The following is a 15,388-nucleotide window of genomic DNA, read 5'->3' as shown; positions in this document are numbered from 1 at the left end:
TAGCATCTAAAATCCCTTCTGGCTCTAACATTCTCTTACTAAACTACTCCAACACGACACTCATCTAACTTGACACTCATCTAACTTTGTAACTTCCTAGCATTCACTAAGCTAAGAGCCTGAAGCCCTGAGTTTTCTCCCTACTCTACCTATCACCAGCTAGATGACCTTGGGCAGGGTGTCCAGCTGACTCCTCTTCAAAATGGGGCAGATGACTGTGCACCTATCTAAAAGCAGTGGAAGGCCTGGGTGTTCTCCTGAGTAAGGTTAAGACTTCTCAAGCAAGACTGCTAACACTTTGGTTTGGGGTGAATTTTCACATCACAAATACATACATACCCATAATGTAAAATCAAAATGAGCTAAAGCAAAACAGCAACAAATCATAAAATCTCTCCCTTCCACGTTACTGAACTAAGTGAAAGTTAACAACAATTGATTACAGAAAAAAGAAGCTGACAAAAATGTCCTGAAACTGTACTATCTGGTGGGATTTAATATCAATTTCAAAAGTTCTCTAAAGATAAAAGTCTTAGAGAGTCTTTCTACTTCCAAATATGGCTAAATCATAATTTTCACATAAAAGTAAAACTCAGTTTATCAAAATGGACTGTCAACACTATAATCCTCAGTCACACAAACACAAAAGGAACTTTCGGTCTCTAATTAAAGCAACACCAAAACAAAACACACATACACACACACAGGCAAAAGCAGCAAGGAATTAAAACAATTAATTTAGTTTGAGAGGGTTATACCCCAAAAAACCCAAAAGGGGTTAAATAAACTTTTCAGTGAAGACTAGATTGTAAATAGTTATTAAAAAAAATATTAAATGTATAAAACTATACTTCAATTTTACATAAATTTAAAAGATGGAGTAAAAGAGATAGGCTTATATGGGAAGACTTAATAAAAAATGGGGGTGGGGTGGGGTATGAGACACACAAGTCTAAAGATTTTAGTAACCTATTAAGAAGACAGTACCATATTGTGTGGCAACTCTTTAACTTTCTACAAGCCTTTTTGGAATCACAAAATGAATGCTATACCCAGAAAAATGTATGTATAAACTTCTGCCTACAATTTCAATGGATTCAGATCTCAGAGAGTCCACCACTGGGCACCCAGTTACAAATCCTAGGAGCAGAAGACTCTCTGGATGGAGACTGAGTTTTTTAGGAGCTTAGGCTTCTATTTCTAGTCCACCCTGCCATCTTGTTACCCTAATCCAGTCAATTTCCCTCTATGGATCTCAGTTTCCTCATTTGATACAGATGATCTTTATAGACTTTGTATAATCGAAAGTCTAGTAAAGTCTACTAATATCAGAGCAAGACTGAGGAGGGTTAGTATAATCATGTCCTTGTTTTTTCAATTGCTAATTATGCATCAAGGCATTTTTTTCTAGGCTTCAGACAATAAAGCCTAGTAGAATCCAGGTTATGCACAAGACATACAGCAGACTCTCCTACTCAAATTGCCTTTCCCTTACCAATCTTTTCAAAAGGAGGTAAGAGGCTTACCCACATGTAACAGAGGTAGTGCTTTAAAACGAGCCAAAAATGTTCTCCAAGGACAAATACACTCCAGTTTCCTTCAAGCTGTGCTGCAATATAGTCTTGTGACATGCCCTTCAAGCATATAATAAAGCTGTTGTAATCACTTTATTTCCCCATTTGGATGGCAGTCCTTAACCAACTCTGCTTCCCAGCAAAAACTCTGAGTTATATGGTCAAATTAGAGGAACTGCATTTAAACTTCACAATAGTTACACTGAGTTAATTGTTTAAACTTCTGGAACAAGGCCTGTCTTCCTAAGGCCATGAGGTCAACAGCAGAACAAATCCAATTACTGGCCAGATGGGAAGCAGGAAGGACTGGAATATATCGCTCTCTGGAATACTGTCATAGGAGGGCTCAGGTATCCAAAGCTCATTTAAGATGAAAAGTGCCCCTCCTACCACCACTGTATCTACAGCACCCATCAGAAAATGTTCTGCAAAGAGCCCTCTGTCCGGCTTGCCTGGAAAAGTTATGAGCTTGGTAGGTAAAGCAAGAGAAAACGGTGTATACAGCTGCAGATCTCGTCTTGGCCCTTGATACTGCCACCACCCCTACACTCACATCCATTCACACATGTAAAAAATAAAACGCAACTAAATTAGAGCTAGCATGGGCAAAATATCTCAGAATTTGGAAAGACGAATTTAACATACAAGAGTGTCTCAAATACTACAGAACACAGATTCAATGGGGTCTGTATTTGTTCAAAATGTGTAGTGGAAAAGATGATAGCCAGGGGCCATAAAACTAATAAAAAAATATATACTGAACAAGAGAAATTATACTTTAAACTTTTACCTTTAAGTATTCCAATGAAAAATACTGGCTGCTGTAATCCATTTACTTCTCTATATAAGAAAAAAGAATTCCCCAAATGCCCTGACTAACAATCTTGATCCCTCCAGAGGATCCTTTGGCATCAGTGTATACAACAATTGGGCTCAAAGACACATAGACAGAGTTTCCTACTGCCCAGTTTCTAGGACAACTCAGTTGCTTTTTACTGCTATTCTCAGGAAAGACCACTGGTCTCAATTTTACTCATAGAAGTCACAGTCAAACCAAAATGCAATGATTTAGCATATTTTCTAGATACAACTTATGCTAAAGTATTGGTTTCTAATTAACTCTCTCAAGTCTTAAAGACATACCAAAAGAAAAAAGTACAGCATAGAAAAATGGTTTCCTCTTATACTAAATTGGGATACACTGGGTACGCTGGTAAAGTTATGCTACCCAAGAAAGAAGACTTATTCAGGGTCTTCAGTAAAATATAAGCAGCGTGAAACAGTACAGGCAGGCCGACAGGCAGAGAGAGAAAATGGTAATACGACTTACGTTTGTCTCTCTCCTGCAATGAAGTGGTTAGCAGGAGCAAGCTTGCAAACCTCCAACAGAAGGCAAGGTACAGAGTTGAGGTTTCAATTTGTGGCAAACCCACACTGAGCAGCCAAGTGGGTGGTACCACTATGAATCGGAAGGTGGGGCCAGTGGTGAGAGGAGGGAAATAGGGAGAATGAGCACTCACTCAGTCAGAAGCTGGTGCAGCTTGTGGTAACCACGCTCCAAGGCCAAGCTCACAGGCGTCGCCCCTTCCTGGTTGTGGATGCTAAGAGCTCCACGGCCACCTGGCTTCTGCAACAGGAACCATGTCAACCTTAGCAGTCCCAATCGCACAGCAAAATGCATCAAAGTCTCCCGTGGGCCACCATCTGTAGATGGAGAAAAAAATAAAAATGAGTGAGAAGAATGTAAAAACAAAAAGCAAAAAGACAAATTAGGTAAGTACTCTCACCTCCAGATGCATTTACCTAGGATACTGAAGTTACGCCATAACGTACCTCATGAACAACTTTATTGTGGCCGGGAAGAACTGGCTCTTAAGTAAAGACAAAACAAAGCTAGAAAAAAGTATGAGAAACAATTCTCTAATTGGAGACAGTTCCACGAAAGAGAATCAAGCCGTTGCTATATTCTGACTTAATATTATCTGTTCAACCAATTTATATAAGCAGGTTTATAAGGGTGACTCCACACACATTCTTTTATTCTTTTTCTGAAAAAAAAAAAGGCATTCCCACAACATGGGGACTCAAGGGGAATACTGGTTGGGGCTTAAATGGGCGTATCGTAAAGGGTGTAATTATTTTAAAGGAGAACACCCAGATAGGAGCTGGCACGTTCAACACTAAAAACAGGTTCTGCTTGAGAACACACCAGTCTCTTCCCCCCGCCCCGCCCCCATCTAGGGCAAACAAAATTGTTGGCACTGCCAGTTTTTTTGTTTGTTTGCTTAATGAGAAAAATGCATCTCCAGGCATAGTAAGAAGGACTAACTCTTAAGGCATACTAGGCTGATAACTTCAGAGAGAGAAACATGCATTCGGGCTTTCTTCACTTAACGCACACGTTCTTCCTCAGAGGTCCCTAAGCGCAGCAGTCACTTTGAGGTGGTAGAATGAGAAAGGGCTTTGGAGGCAAACCAATCTGAGTTCAAGTCTGACATTCACCATCTGTGTGACCAGGGATAATTCACTTAATCTCTCCGGGCTCCGCTCTCCTCATCCCCAGAGTGGGGGAGATACGGTCACCCAGCTCACACGGAGTTGTAAGAGATAAGCCGGTAAGTGAAATGCAAGTACAGTGACTGGCATGTAGGAGGCACTCATGAAATACACATCTCCCTTCCCTTTCCCTGTCATCTTAGACTTGGTGTTATATTCCAGGTTCACCAGCACCACTCTTCCTTTTGCCTCAGGCATCTTCTAGTGCTCCTTCCGACCTGTGATGGCAGGAGCTAAGGTTCCGAACGACTATTAAGCAGTTGGTGAAGAAGAAAGGGTGCAATGGTGACACAGCTGTGGCCATGCAGGGCCACTGCACACAGCTGCACAAGGCAGTGGGGTACTCCCCGTTAGGGGCCAGCACTCACGGAACCTCCGATATGGATGGTGCCCCCTGGCGTTGTGTCGGCCTTCTTCCTCTCAGCCGCACAGCTCTCCCCTTCACTAAGCACGCCTGGACCTCGGTATCTTTTCCTTACTCTGGAGTGCTCAGATGCGTCTCAGTGTGTAATAGAGTGAACATACCTTTGAACTTGTGAGTTTACACTGAACTGCACTGTTTTTTAATGTCACGTTGTGTATTAGTCTGGTCTCCCTCTTACCAAGGTAGATTTCCTTAGAAGCAAAAGCTATCTTTCCTATTTTACATTTTTCCAATGCAACTATGCACACACTGGCCAATCCGGGATTTATAGGGTGTTCAACAGAGGCACATGGTAGAAAGAAATCAATGTCCCAGAAGAAACCATCACATGCGCAAGCATAAATTTTAATAATCAACACCTCAGAGCAGGTGGCAAGGCCAGACAAAAAGACAGAAAGAACCCTCACAAAAGATCAAGCGTCACCATCTGACGTGGTGCTTTACAGCTGTTCACAATCATTCTGACATCAGAAAAAAAGCTAACAGGGCGCTGACCAGGAAGTGATTGTTTATTTAGAGATTGGTTAATTCAGGCCTTACTAGGCAACACCTCCTTAAAGCTGCTTTTCCTACATGCCCCTCCCCGCCCCCCACCACCCTTTCTGACCCCTTATTAGCTTTTAGTATTAGCTTTTAGTCAGCTAAGCACTTACCAGTAGGGTTCCTACAACGTCATGCACCTGCTTAAAAGCAGGCACCCTGACTCCTCCACCTGCACTCTTCCCCCAATCTTACTCTAAGGTCTCTAACAGCAGGCACCCTCTCTGCTTTTCAGTAGCCCCTTTCTGCAGACAACAGATTAGAAGAAAAGTAATATGCAGTGAGGACCTGTTACATGCCATGCACTGGGCTAAGTAGCTTATTTCAGCTTTTTTCATTCTATCCTCACAACAATCCTGTGAGGTTTCGTTACTCTCGTTTTGTAGATGAAGAAAGAGAGGCTCGAAGTGTTCACAACTTGCACAGCAATAATCAGGAGTTGAAAATAGTTCTGTCTTGAATCTAAAACCCATACCGTTTCCATTACTCCACCCTGTTTTTTTTTTTTTTTTTTAGTAAAAATCAAGCAACCATGCAAGCAAGCTAAAGTTGTGGTTAAAAAATCACCTTTTCACACGTTTCCTCCCAACGTTTTATTATCACCACTTTCAAATACACACAGAAATTAAAAGAATCATACAGTGAATAACTAGATACCCACCAACCTAGATTCTACAATTAATGTTTCTCTATATTTGCTTTATCACCTATCTCTCCAACTACCTTTCCCACTGTGTAGTCATCAATTCATCTTTTATGCATTTTAAAGTAAGTTGAAGACTTACCAAACACTTCATCATGCACCCTGTTAACTATAGTTCAACATATGGTTACTATTGTAGGTAATTTACATACAGTAAAACACAAATGGTACAATGCACCATTTGATAAATTTTGACAAATGCATATACCTGTGTAATTCAAACTTCTATCAAAATACAGAACATTGCCAACATCAAAGAATGTTCATTTGTGCCCCTTCTCAGTTAATCCTCCCTCCCGCTTACAGTCAACCACTGTCCTTAATTTTTTCACCATAGATTAGTTCTGCCTGTTCCAGAACTTCACATAAATGAAACCATACCATATACACTCTTGTGAATGGCTTCTTTCACTCAGCATCATGTCTGAGATTCAGCCATGCTGTCGTGTATCAGCAGCTCCTTTTTTTATTGCAGTCCACTGCATGAATATACCCGTTTGTTTATAATATTCCCCTGTTCATTTTTCACACATTTTTATTTGATCTTCCTCTGTATTCTGAGAGTTACTCAACTTTGTTTTTCATATCACTAACTGCGTTTTTCTACAACGTCAGTTGGTCCTTTGTCCCCAGTTTGAATATCATTATACATCATTTCAGCCAACTCCCTTTTCCAGTTTTGTCCTCACTGTGATGGCTTTTTTGCAGATGTAACTAAAGCCTCCAATCAGTGCATTTGATAAGGGAGATTATCCTGGATAATATGGATGGGCCGGACTAAATCAGTTGGAAGGATTTAAAAGCAGAGCTGAAGTCTGCCCTGGAGAGAGAAATACACTTGGCCCGCGGAGGACAGCTTCGGCCTGTGTCCTTGGAGCTTTATCAGGCTCGGAATCTTCCCTCCCTGATGGCCTAAAGATGATAGCTTTGGCCCATGCCCGTGGGACTGAGCTTGCCCGTGGTCTTGTCTTTCCTTCCTGCCCTATAATTTCAGACTTGCTTAGCCAGCTCCCACAATCACGTAAGCCATTTCTTGTAATAAATCTTAATACATATTTCTCCAACTAGTTCTGCTTTTCTGGTTGAATTCTCATCTACTAAACTTATTCTCTCCTTGTTGGTTCTTCCTCTGATTTTATAATATGTCTATTAAACGGCAAAGTGAAAGTACCTTCTAAATTTTTCTTTGTTTTTAAAAGAAAATCATAACCAGAGAGTCTTCCATTTAAATACTTACCATACTTTTCCCTTTCCTTTGTACTGTAATGTTATTTCACACACCCCGTGTTGGTCTGTTTATTTCCCTGTTTAGCCATACTCAATGAGAAAGATCTCTACATAGGCCCAACGTTTCCCCACAGAGAAGGTGAACTGAAACATTATCTACTGCAAGCACCTCCCACAGACATCCACTCAGATCTGCAGAAATGGTTGCTCTGCCTAGCATGCATTCAACCATGATGAGTCGACTAAAGGGTTGCATCTTTTTCAAATTATCAGAATCTCTGACCAAGCAGAACTTTCTAAGTTCTGTGAATGGTACAAAGACTAAACATATTTTCTGATCCCATCAATCCACCAGCATGCCCTGCTCACAGGATGCTTTGAATCTGTCTATAGGACTCCACAGCCACCATTCTTTCCACTATCCCATCCTGCCTCTTAAATAAATCTGAAGTCTCACATGATTCAGGAACTCTCACACCACATAAGGAAGAAAAACATTCATAACAGCCTAGTGTTAAGAAAATGGGCTTGTGCAAACATGAGACCTGTACCTTGTGAAAGAACCAAGGTTTGAGAGGCAACAAAATCTTTTGGAGCTACAGCCCTGCCATTACTACGCACTGCTTGTCTTGAAGTCTATATTAATCCTCTGACAAGAGCAACAGCCCATTGGTGGTCTTTTTCTATTTTATTATTTCTTTTTAGCAGCTATGATAGTTCAGAAATACACAAATACTGCTGGAGCTAAGGAAACATTTCTGTGGAAAACTATCAAACACTCTGCAAGGAGCAGGGGAACTAAAACGCCAAATGAGTAAGAGTGAGGATTTATCAACCAACATCAGATATACAGGCTTGGGACTACACGGGCTATTCTCAAGGTGGCCTTTCTTCAAACCATCTGGCCCTCCTCCCCACCCAAATTTCTCTTTGTGGGCAGGATTCCCACCCCCAAAGACGAACACATCTTCTTTTCACTTAGTTATACAAAACCATGACAAAGTAAGAATGAAGATCTCCCCCAGCATGGTTCTCCTTCTTGCTTTCATCACAGCAACCCTCCAGGGGGCCCGCTCTCTAAGTTACCTCATGCTGACTGCTACTGTGCACGTGTCTCTCACTAACCACTGAGGCACAGACGAGCTGAACTAAGCAACTAAGTGAGATGTGGATAACTTGGAAAGGGAAGACATCCTTGCCCTGCCATTCACTCCCCTTCTCCCCCCGATGAATCCTTGCCACTTACATTTAAGACACAACTATCGCAATACCTACAGAGTAGAGAGTACCCTTTATGTAACTAGGGATTAAAGAACATTTGGGTGAACTAAAATGGGCAAATTTCCTCTTATTCATGTATAAAGGGAGGATTATCTTTAGAAACATTTAAAAGCAAAAGAAACACAGTCTCATTCTACTTTGAAGAGCCTTTCCTTTTAGTGCTGACCTGTTTTATCCTTTCCTAAGAAACGTCACCTTCCCTCGTCATACCTCATCAATGTTCTGTGTCTCTAAAAGGCCACTGGGTATGGTCATGGTACATTCAAAGTGAATAGCTTGCCAATGGCACACACTTCAAAAAATACTTTCCCAAGACTTCTTGAGATGGAACTGTCACATAAATCAAACACATATATTCTATCCTAGTAATAATCACCATATAAATCTACCCAGAACCTCTGTTTATAAGGTAGCTTCACATAAATTGTCTGCTTTGATTTGTACAACCATTATAGGAGAAAAGAAAAAATGGCCATAAAAATGGTAACAGTTACTACCACTTATTTAGTGTCTATTATGTACCAGGTACTGCGTTAAGTACATTGCATACAGTTTCTCTTATCTTCACAAAACACAAACAAAGAAATCACCAGATAGGCACACTGTTGCTTTTTGACAGAGAAAACTGAGGCACAGGGAAATTAAGTATTGTATTTTGCTAGTCAGGGACAAAAACTGGGATCCAAAGCCAGGCTATATAATTCTAAAGTCTGTTCATTTTCAATTTTATCCTGTATTAGTTAGTGGGAGGAGTGGAGGGAAGTGTTGGGGAAGGGGCATGTCAGAGTTCAAACCCCTTACTCTGTCTTGTGACTCACACTGTTTCACTATAAAATCAAAGGTGTGCCCTCAGAATAACACAGCCATAGGAAGACAACTTGGGAAAGAAAAAATAATGCTACTTGAAATGATGAAAATGTTTATATAGTACATCTCTGTTTATCTGGATAAATAATTAAGAGTAAACATTGTAGAGGATACACTTACCACAAGACTATTTTGGAAAAAAGGAAAAATTTCCACATGCTAACATAATGAAACCAAAAAAAACTAAACCTGTTGCTGTCGAGTCGATTCCAACTGGTACCAACCCTAAAGAACAGAGCAGAACTGCCCCAGAGGGTTTTCAAGGAGCAGCTGGTAGATTCCAATTGCCAACCTTTTGGTTAGCAGCCAAGCTCTTAACCGCTGTGCCACCAGTGCTAAGGTCATTACGGTCATCAGCAAATTTCAGATACATGAAAACCAAGGTCCCAGTTGGGTAATCTCAGTATCTTCAGTTTAGGCAAAATTCCCTTTTTAGAACACAGAAGTCACTTCTCTGAATTCTGTACTGCGAAAATAATGAATGGAAGAATCCAGGTTCCTGTGTATATGGCTGAATTAGTCTCTACAAATGTTACCAAAAAAAAAAAAAAAAAAACCCGTGCCGTCGAGTCGATTCCAACTCATAGCGACCCTATAGGACAGAGTAGAACTGCCTCATATAGTTTCCAAGGAGCGCCTGGCGGATTTGAACTGCCGACAGCAGGGTTTCCTACTACAAATGTTAGAGGGCCTGAATTCTTAAATGAATTCACTTCAGTTTAAGCTTCTCCTACCTGCAGTTACTGCACAATCTAAAAAAATTGGCTCATGCTCTTAAGGATGCTTCATAAATTGAAAAACTCTATGTTCCAGTATTAAATTCTGAAGCGTTATGACAGAGATCTTCGAATCGAACCATCTACTCATTTCCCCCTGTAGCCATAACCGATGGCGAGAACATACAATTGTAGTTAATATTTATGCTACTATCAACTGCTGAAGCAGTCCTTGTCGCGCAATAGTTAAGTGCTCGGCTGCCAATGGAAAGGTTGGTGGTTTGGACCCACCAGCAGCTCCACAGGGGAAAAGACCTGGCGATACGCTCACATAAAGATTACACCCTAGGAAACCCTATGGGGCAGTTTTACTCTGTCCTATACGGCTGCTATGAGTCAGCCTTGAATCAACTGCACACAACATCATCAACTCTTATATTTCATGCAATGTCCCAGGCACTATGCACTAAATGCTTTACATGGATTAATTTATTTAATACAACTCCAGAGGATAGGTATTATTATCCTTCTCATTTCACAGAGGAGCAGGCTGAAGTTTAGAAAAGTAAGAAATCTGCTAAGGTCTGTGGTCTCTGGGAACATCTAGCTCAAGTGGCGTAACAGTTTATAAAGAAAGTGCCCTACATTCTACTTTGGTGAGTTGCATCTGGGGTCTTAAAAGCCTTTGAGTGACCACCTAAGATACTTCACTGGCCTCACCCCTTTGAGAGCAAGGGAGAAAGAAGAAAACCAAAGACACAAGGGAAAGATGAGTCCAAAGGACTGATGGACCACAACTACCACAGCCTCCACCAGACTGAGTCCAGCACAACTATATGCTGCCTGGCTACCCCCACTGACTACTCTGACAGGAATCACAATAGAGGGCCCCCGACAGAGCTGGAAAAAATTGTAGAACAAAATTCTAACTCACAAAAAAAGACCAGACTTACTGGCCTGACAGAGACTGGAAAACCCCCAAGAGTATGGCCCCTGGATACCTTTTAGCTCAGTAATAAAGTCACTCCTGAAGCTCATTCTTCAGCCAAAGATTAGACAGCCCCATAAAACAAAATAAGACTAAATGGGCACACCAGCCCAGGGGCCAGGACTACAAGGTAGGAAGGGACAGGAAAGCTGGTAATAGGGAACCCAGGGTTGAGAAAGGAGAGTGTTAACATGCTGTGGGGTTGGTAACCAACACCACTAAATAGTATGTGCACTGTTTAATGAGAAGCTAACCTTCATCTAAAGTACAATAATAATAATAAATAAAAAAAGAAAGAAATTTGTTAAGGTCAGATGATCAGTAAGTGGCAAAGCAAGGATTCCAGATCAGCACTCTCTAACTCCAAAGCCTGTCCATACCCTATTTCAAACGGTCTATATTTACAGCACTAGGTATAGTCAGGTGATGTGGCGGGAATACATTTGTCTGAAATAAAATCTTCACCCAAAACAAAGGAAACGGAACTAGAGCCAACTATTATTCTCATGGATTATATCACTTTGACGGTAGTCTCATGATAAGATTTGGGAACAGAGTTAAGAGCGAGTAATTGTAACTTATGGTAACACTGAAATTGTACTTTGAAGGATCAGAGCAATTTCAGCAAGGCATATACTGAGAATGAAGAGTGGTAAATAATCTAAAATGCAGACTTGATTTTCTCTCCTTCCGTCGTCTTTTTTTGGGGGGGTGGGTGGGGGAGATGGTAGTGGTGAGGGTTGCCAAGAAGAGGCAAGAGAAATGGAGTGGGAAATATGGATTTGTTTGCCAGTCCAGGACTTTTTTCTTTGCTACCCGCAACATACATAATTACATACGTGTGTATATATATATACATAACTCCTTTGAGGAGAAAACGTCATTTAGCAAGTTTTAATCAAATCAAAACACAATTAAGCTAAATCCCATAGTTGTTCAGTGAAAATAAAAATGAGTTAGAGACCTGAACGTGACAAAACAAAAGCAAAAAATCACCACAGCCCCACAAGTAACTATATAACGCAGTTCCATCTTGATACTGATTTATAAAAGGTAACTAGGACAAACATTCCTATAACAATACACTAACGGAAGAGCTCAAGTTATTAAGGTCCACTACTGTTGTTAGTTGTTTCCAGCTTCTGGTGACCCCATGTGTACAGAATAGAACTGCTCCTTAGGGTTTTTAAGGCTGTGACTTTTAAGAAGCAGATCACCAGGCCTGTCTTCTGAGACAGCTCTGGGTGGGTTCAAACCACTAACCTTTTGGCTAGTAGTTGAGCACTTGACCGTTTGTGCCACCCAGAGACTCCTCTAAAGACCAACAGTAAGTTTCTGAAAAGGTACTTCTGCCTCTCTCTCTATACACATACAGATATACATACATACACACGTGTGTGCATCAATGAAACTGCAGATACTCTGATCTCTAGGTCTCAGCCACACAGAGGCTTCCTGAACAACACATTAACGAGAAAAAGAAAAGGACAAGTGTTTTCTTCCTTGGTTTGATTTTACAATCCACGCTTTCTTCCATATTTTTTGTGTTTGACCCGGGCAGGCCTGTCCTGATAGTATACTCATCTCCACCACGTGGCACACCACTCCTGTGGTTGATCACTGTTAAAATCACTGGATTTAAGAGAATCAAAGCTAAGAAATACCTACTACCCATTCTTCCATGGGAGGAAGAATAAACTTATCTGATGGGTCTTAGAGAGCAGGAAGTGAGCATCCCCTGGCTCAGCCCCACTGGGCATTTCTTCTCAGGACCTGCTTACCTACAGAGAGGGAGAGAGCTGGTGTGTTCTCCCTACATGGCCCAGTAATCAAAGCTGGGTGCACTCAGACTTCGAGGGACAGTCCTGTGACTGTCCAGCTCTCTCACAGATAAAGTATACGCAAACCCTTTTGGCAAGAGATCTCATGCCAGTCCTCCAAGCTAGCTTTCATCAGTAATAAACCAAATATTTTGACCTCTGTGACTCCTAAACCTTCCAAATGCATTTGAACTGAGGAAGGAAAAAAACCAAGGGGTGGGGGTGGGGGGATGGGGGGGACATTGCCATCAAGTCAATTCCGACTCACAGAGACCCTATTGGACAGAGTAAAACTGTCCCACGGGCCTTTCAAGGCTGTAAATCTTTACAGAAGCAGACTGCCACATCCTTCTCCTGCGGAGCAGCTGATGAGTTCTAAACACCAATCTTTTGGTTAGCGGGCAAGTGTTTAACCACTCAGGCACCAGGGCTCCTCTAGGAAGGAAAGAGGATGTTATTTATTGGACCCCAGGTAAACACTGTTTCATTTTAGGGGATAAAAAAAATCATAAAACTTGGTACATGTCATCTGCTCCAAGAATAATTATGTGGGAAAACCCCTCTCCAAATAAAAGGAATATATGATAGATATTTGTTACATCAGTGCTTTTAATAAAGGGAAGCTCTTTCTTCAATGAAATCTTATACGGAAGCTGAGTAAATAGAATAAGTAAGAGTGACACTTCTCTGGCTAAAGATGTGTGGGGTTTCCCAGAGCTCAACGTGCTCTCATGCTCTTCTCCCCGCTCCCCTCTGCCAATCTTTCTTTTCCTCCAACTCCATGGCGTCTCAAAAGAACCTCAAAATATGATAATGAAAACCCTGTCTTTGATGATTAAACACCAGATAATAACAAAAATGGTTACTCTGGCTACTCTCTTCGTGAAGGATGGCTCACTTTCTGTGCATAAGAGAGCAAGCCTGAAATCCAGACCCAGAGGACAGTGATGGGCCATTCTCTACCTTAAATGAGAGACTGAAAACAACTCCAAAGGTGCTTCCTTAGGTGCTTTCACTACAGGAACAGGTTAACAGCGCATTCAAACAAGTACAAGGTCACTTAATTATAAGATTTATTCAGCTACTGTGGAAGACCTGAAGACAATGACCAAATCCTTAATTAATATAAATGCAGCCCCATTAAAAAATAAAATTAAAGAACAAAAAAAAACCTCAGAATTTGTTTGATGGTCATATAAATTCTCACCATGCAAAGTCTGATCTGTCCCCAATACATTCCACTCTGCTGGCAGCTTCAGGTGTCTGAATGCCAGTGCTACCTTCTCATCGAGGGAATTCACATCCCCAGATGGAGGTCCTGACCGGTCAAGAAAGCGGGTGAAGTTCAGAGCCTGCTGGTTTCCAGCGCTGGTTGCCAGGAACTGGGCTGCATCATATGCTTCATCCTGGATGAAATGAAAGTCTTCTTCAGCCACCACGAACACGGGAAGCCCCTCTTTGGAAGCACAGAGCAGCACTTTCACTGTCTCACAGCAGTCATGACCTAAAGAAAACACAGGCAGCAAAGAAAACCGCATGAGTCCTCTGCAGAGAGAAGGACACTGGTGGTCCAGTGAGCTCTTCTTCAACGCCCTACGAGCTTCTGCTCCTCAGAGAAATCCCTCCCTTCTTTGGAGCTCTCACAGCATTATTCTAAACTTCCTCAAACGTCATTTTCAGTTGTTTTATTGTTATTCGCATATAAAAAATAGTTCCTTAACAAAGAGCAAATAACTTTGCATCCCACCTGTCACCATGGCAATTAACAGGCCCTGAACATCAAACTACTATTGTTCAATTTGAACAAATTAAAGAAAGGAAGAACAAGGATCCAGTGAAGCCTAGATACAACAGGAAATCTAATACCTACTAAATGGAATTAATCTGAAAATGCAATGGGGAAAAAAAAAATCACTCCTACAGGTTGCATGGGAGGAATTTCATGGATTCCCCAGAACTTGCTGTATTTGCAACACAATGAAACAGATCAAATGAGAATGTGATGAAGTACTTTGAAAAGTATATGGTTATACACATGATTATTATAGTGAAACCTGTAAAAGCCAGAGCTTGATGGGACTGCCTTGTTTTTCCTGGTCTTGCAGGTTTTCTGCCTTTGATACATGTAGTCTTAACCACTTTTTTATCACTCTCAATTGCTGGGCAATATTTGAGTTTTCCTTCTCTGACAGGTTCCTGCCGTTTACAGGTTTCAGCTTTCACAGGATTTACTGTATTAGCAATCCAAGGCCTAGAAAATAATTTTTGTTCTCAGAGGCACGTTCTTCCCTGTCTCAGCCACTAAGGTAGCGAAGACTTCAAATAAAGTCACCTGGTGCATACAACACTGATGCAATACTGTTACTAGAAGCCCAGTTCGGGGAAAGCAAACATGCCACAAACTCTGTGGTGCCCGCTGCACAGACTGGCAGAGGCCAAAGGAGCCACAACTTTAGGCAGCAAGCTCAGCCACTCCACGGAGTCAAATTGGCAAGTTCTAACCACACTGTTTTTCTATAGTTAAGGACTTCTTAGACAAGCAGGCTTTTTTCTGGATTTTTAGCCTCACAAAATATGGGGAATGTACTCATTAAAACACATACAATTTTCCTTCAACTTTCCAACACTGATCTCAACTTGACAGAACTATGCTCCTATCATTAACATAGTTGTTCCATAAAATACGTTCCTG

The 15,388-nt window shown here is 41.3% G+C and overlaps 1 protein-coding gene across 13 annotated transcripts in view; it reads right to left on the bottom strand.

Moving 5' to 3' along the window:
• Positions 1–15,388, bottom strand: part of AKAP13 (A-kinase anchoring protein 13) — a 412,106-nt gene that overhangs the window by 218,561 nt on the left and 178,157 nt on the right. For 10 of the 13 annotated variants that reach the window (XM_064267087.1, XM_064267095.1, XM_064267090.1 and 7 more), the window contains 2 exons: positions 13,904–14,200; positions 3,095–3,278 (listed from right to left, as the gene is read on the bottom strand). In XM_064267087.1, the coding sequence (XP_064123157.1) occupies positions 3,095–3,278; positions 13,904–14,200 (481 nt within the window). The other 3 variants (XM_064267099.1, XM_064267100.1, XM_064267096.1) reach the window with 3 other exon arrangements.

This window comes from Loxodonta africana, chromosome 13 (genome assembly GCF_030014295.1).
Source record: "Loxodonta africana isolate mLoxAfr1 chromosome 13, mLoxAfr1.hap2, whole genome shotgun sequence".
Lineage (NCBI taxonomy): Eukaryota > Metazoa > Chordata > Mammalia > Proboscidea > Elephantidae > Loxodonta > Loxodonta africana.
Note: the sequence above shows the minus strand (reverse complement) of the source record. Positions and strands in the feature narration are given on the sequence as shown.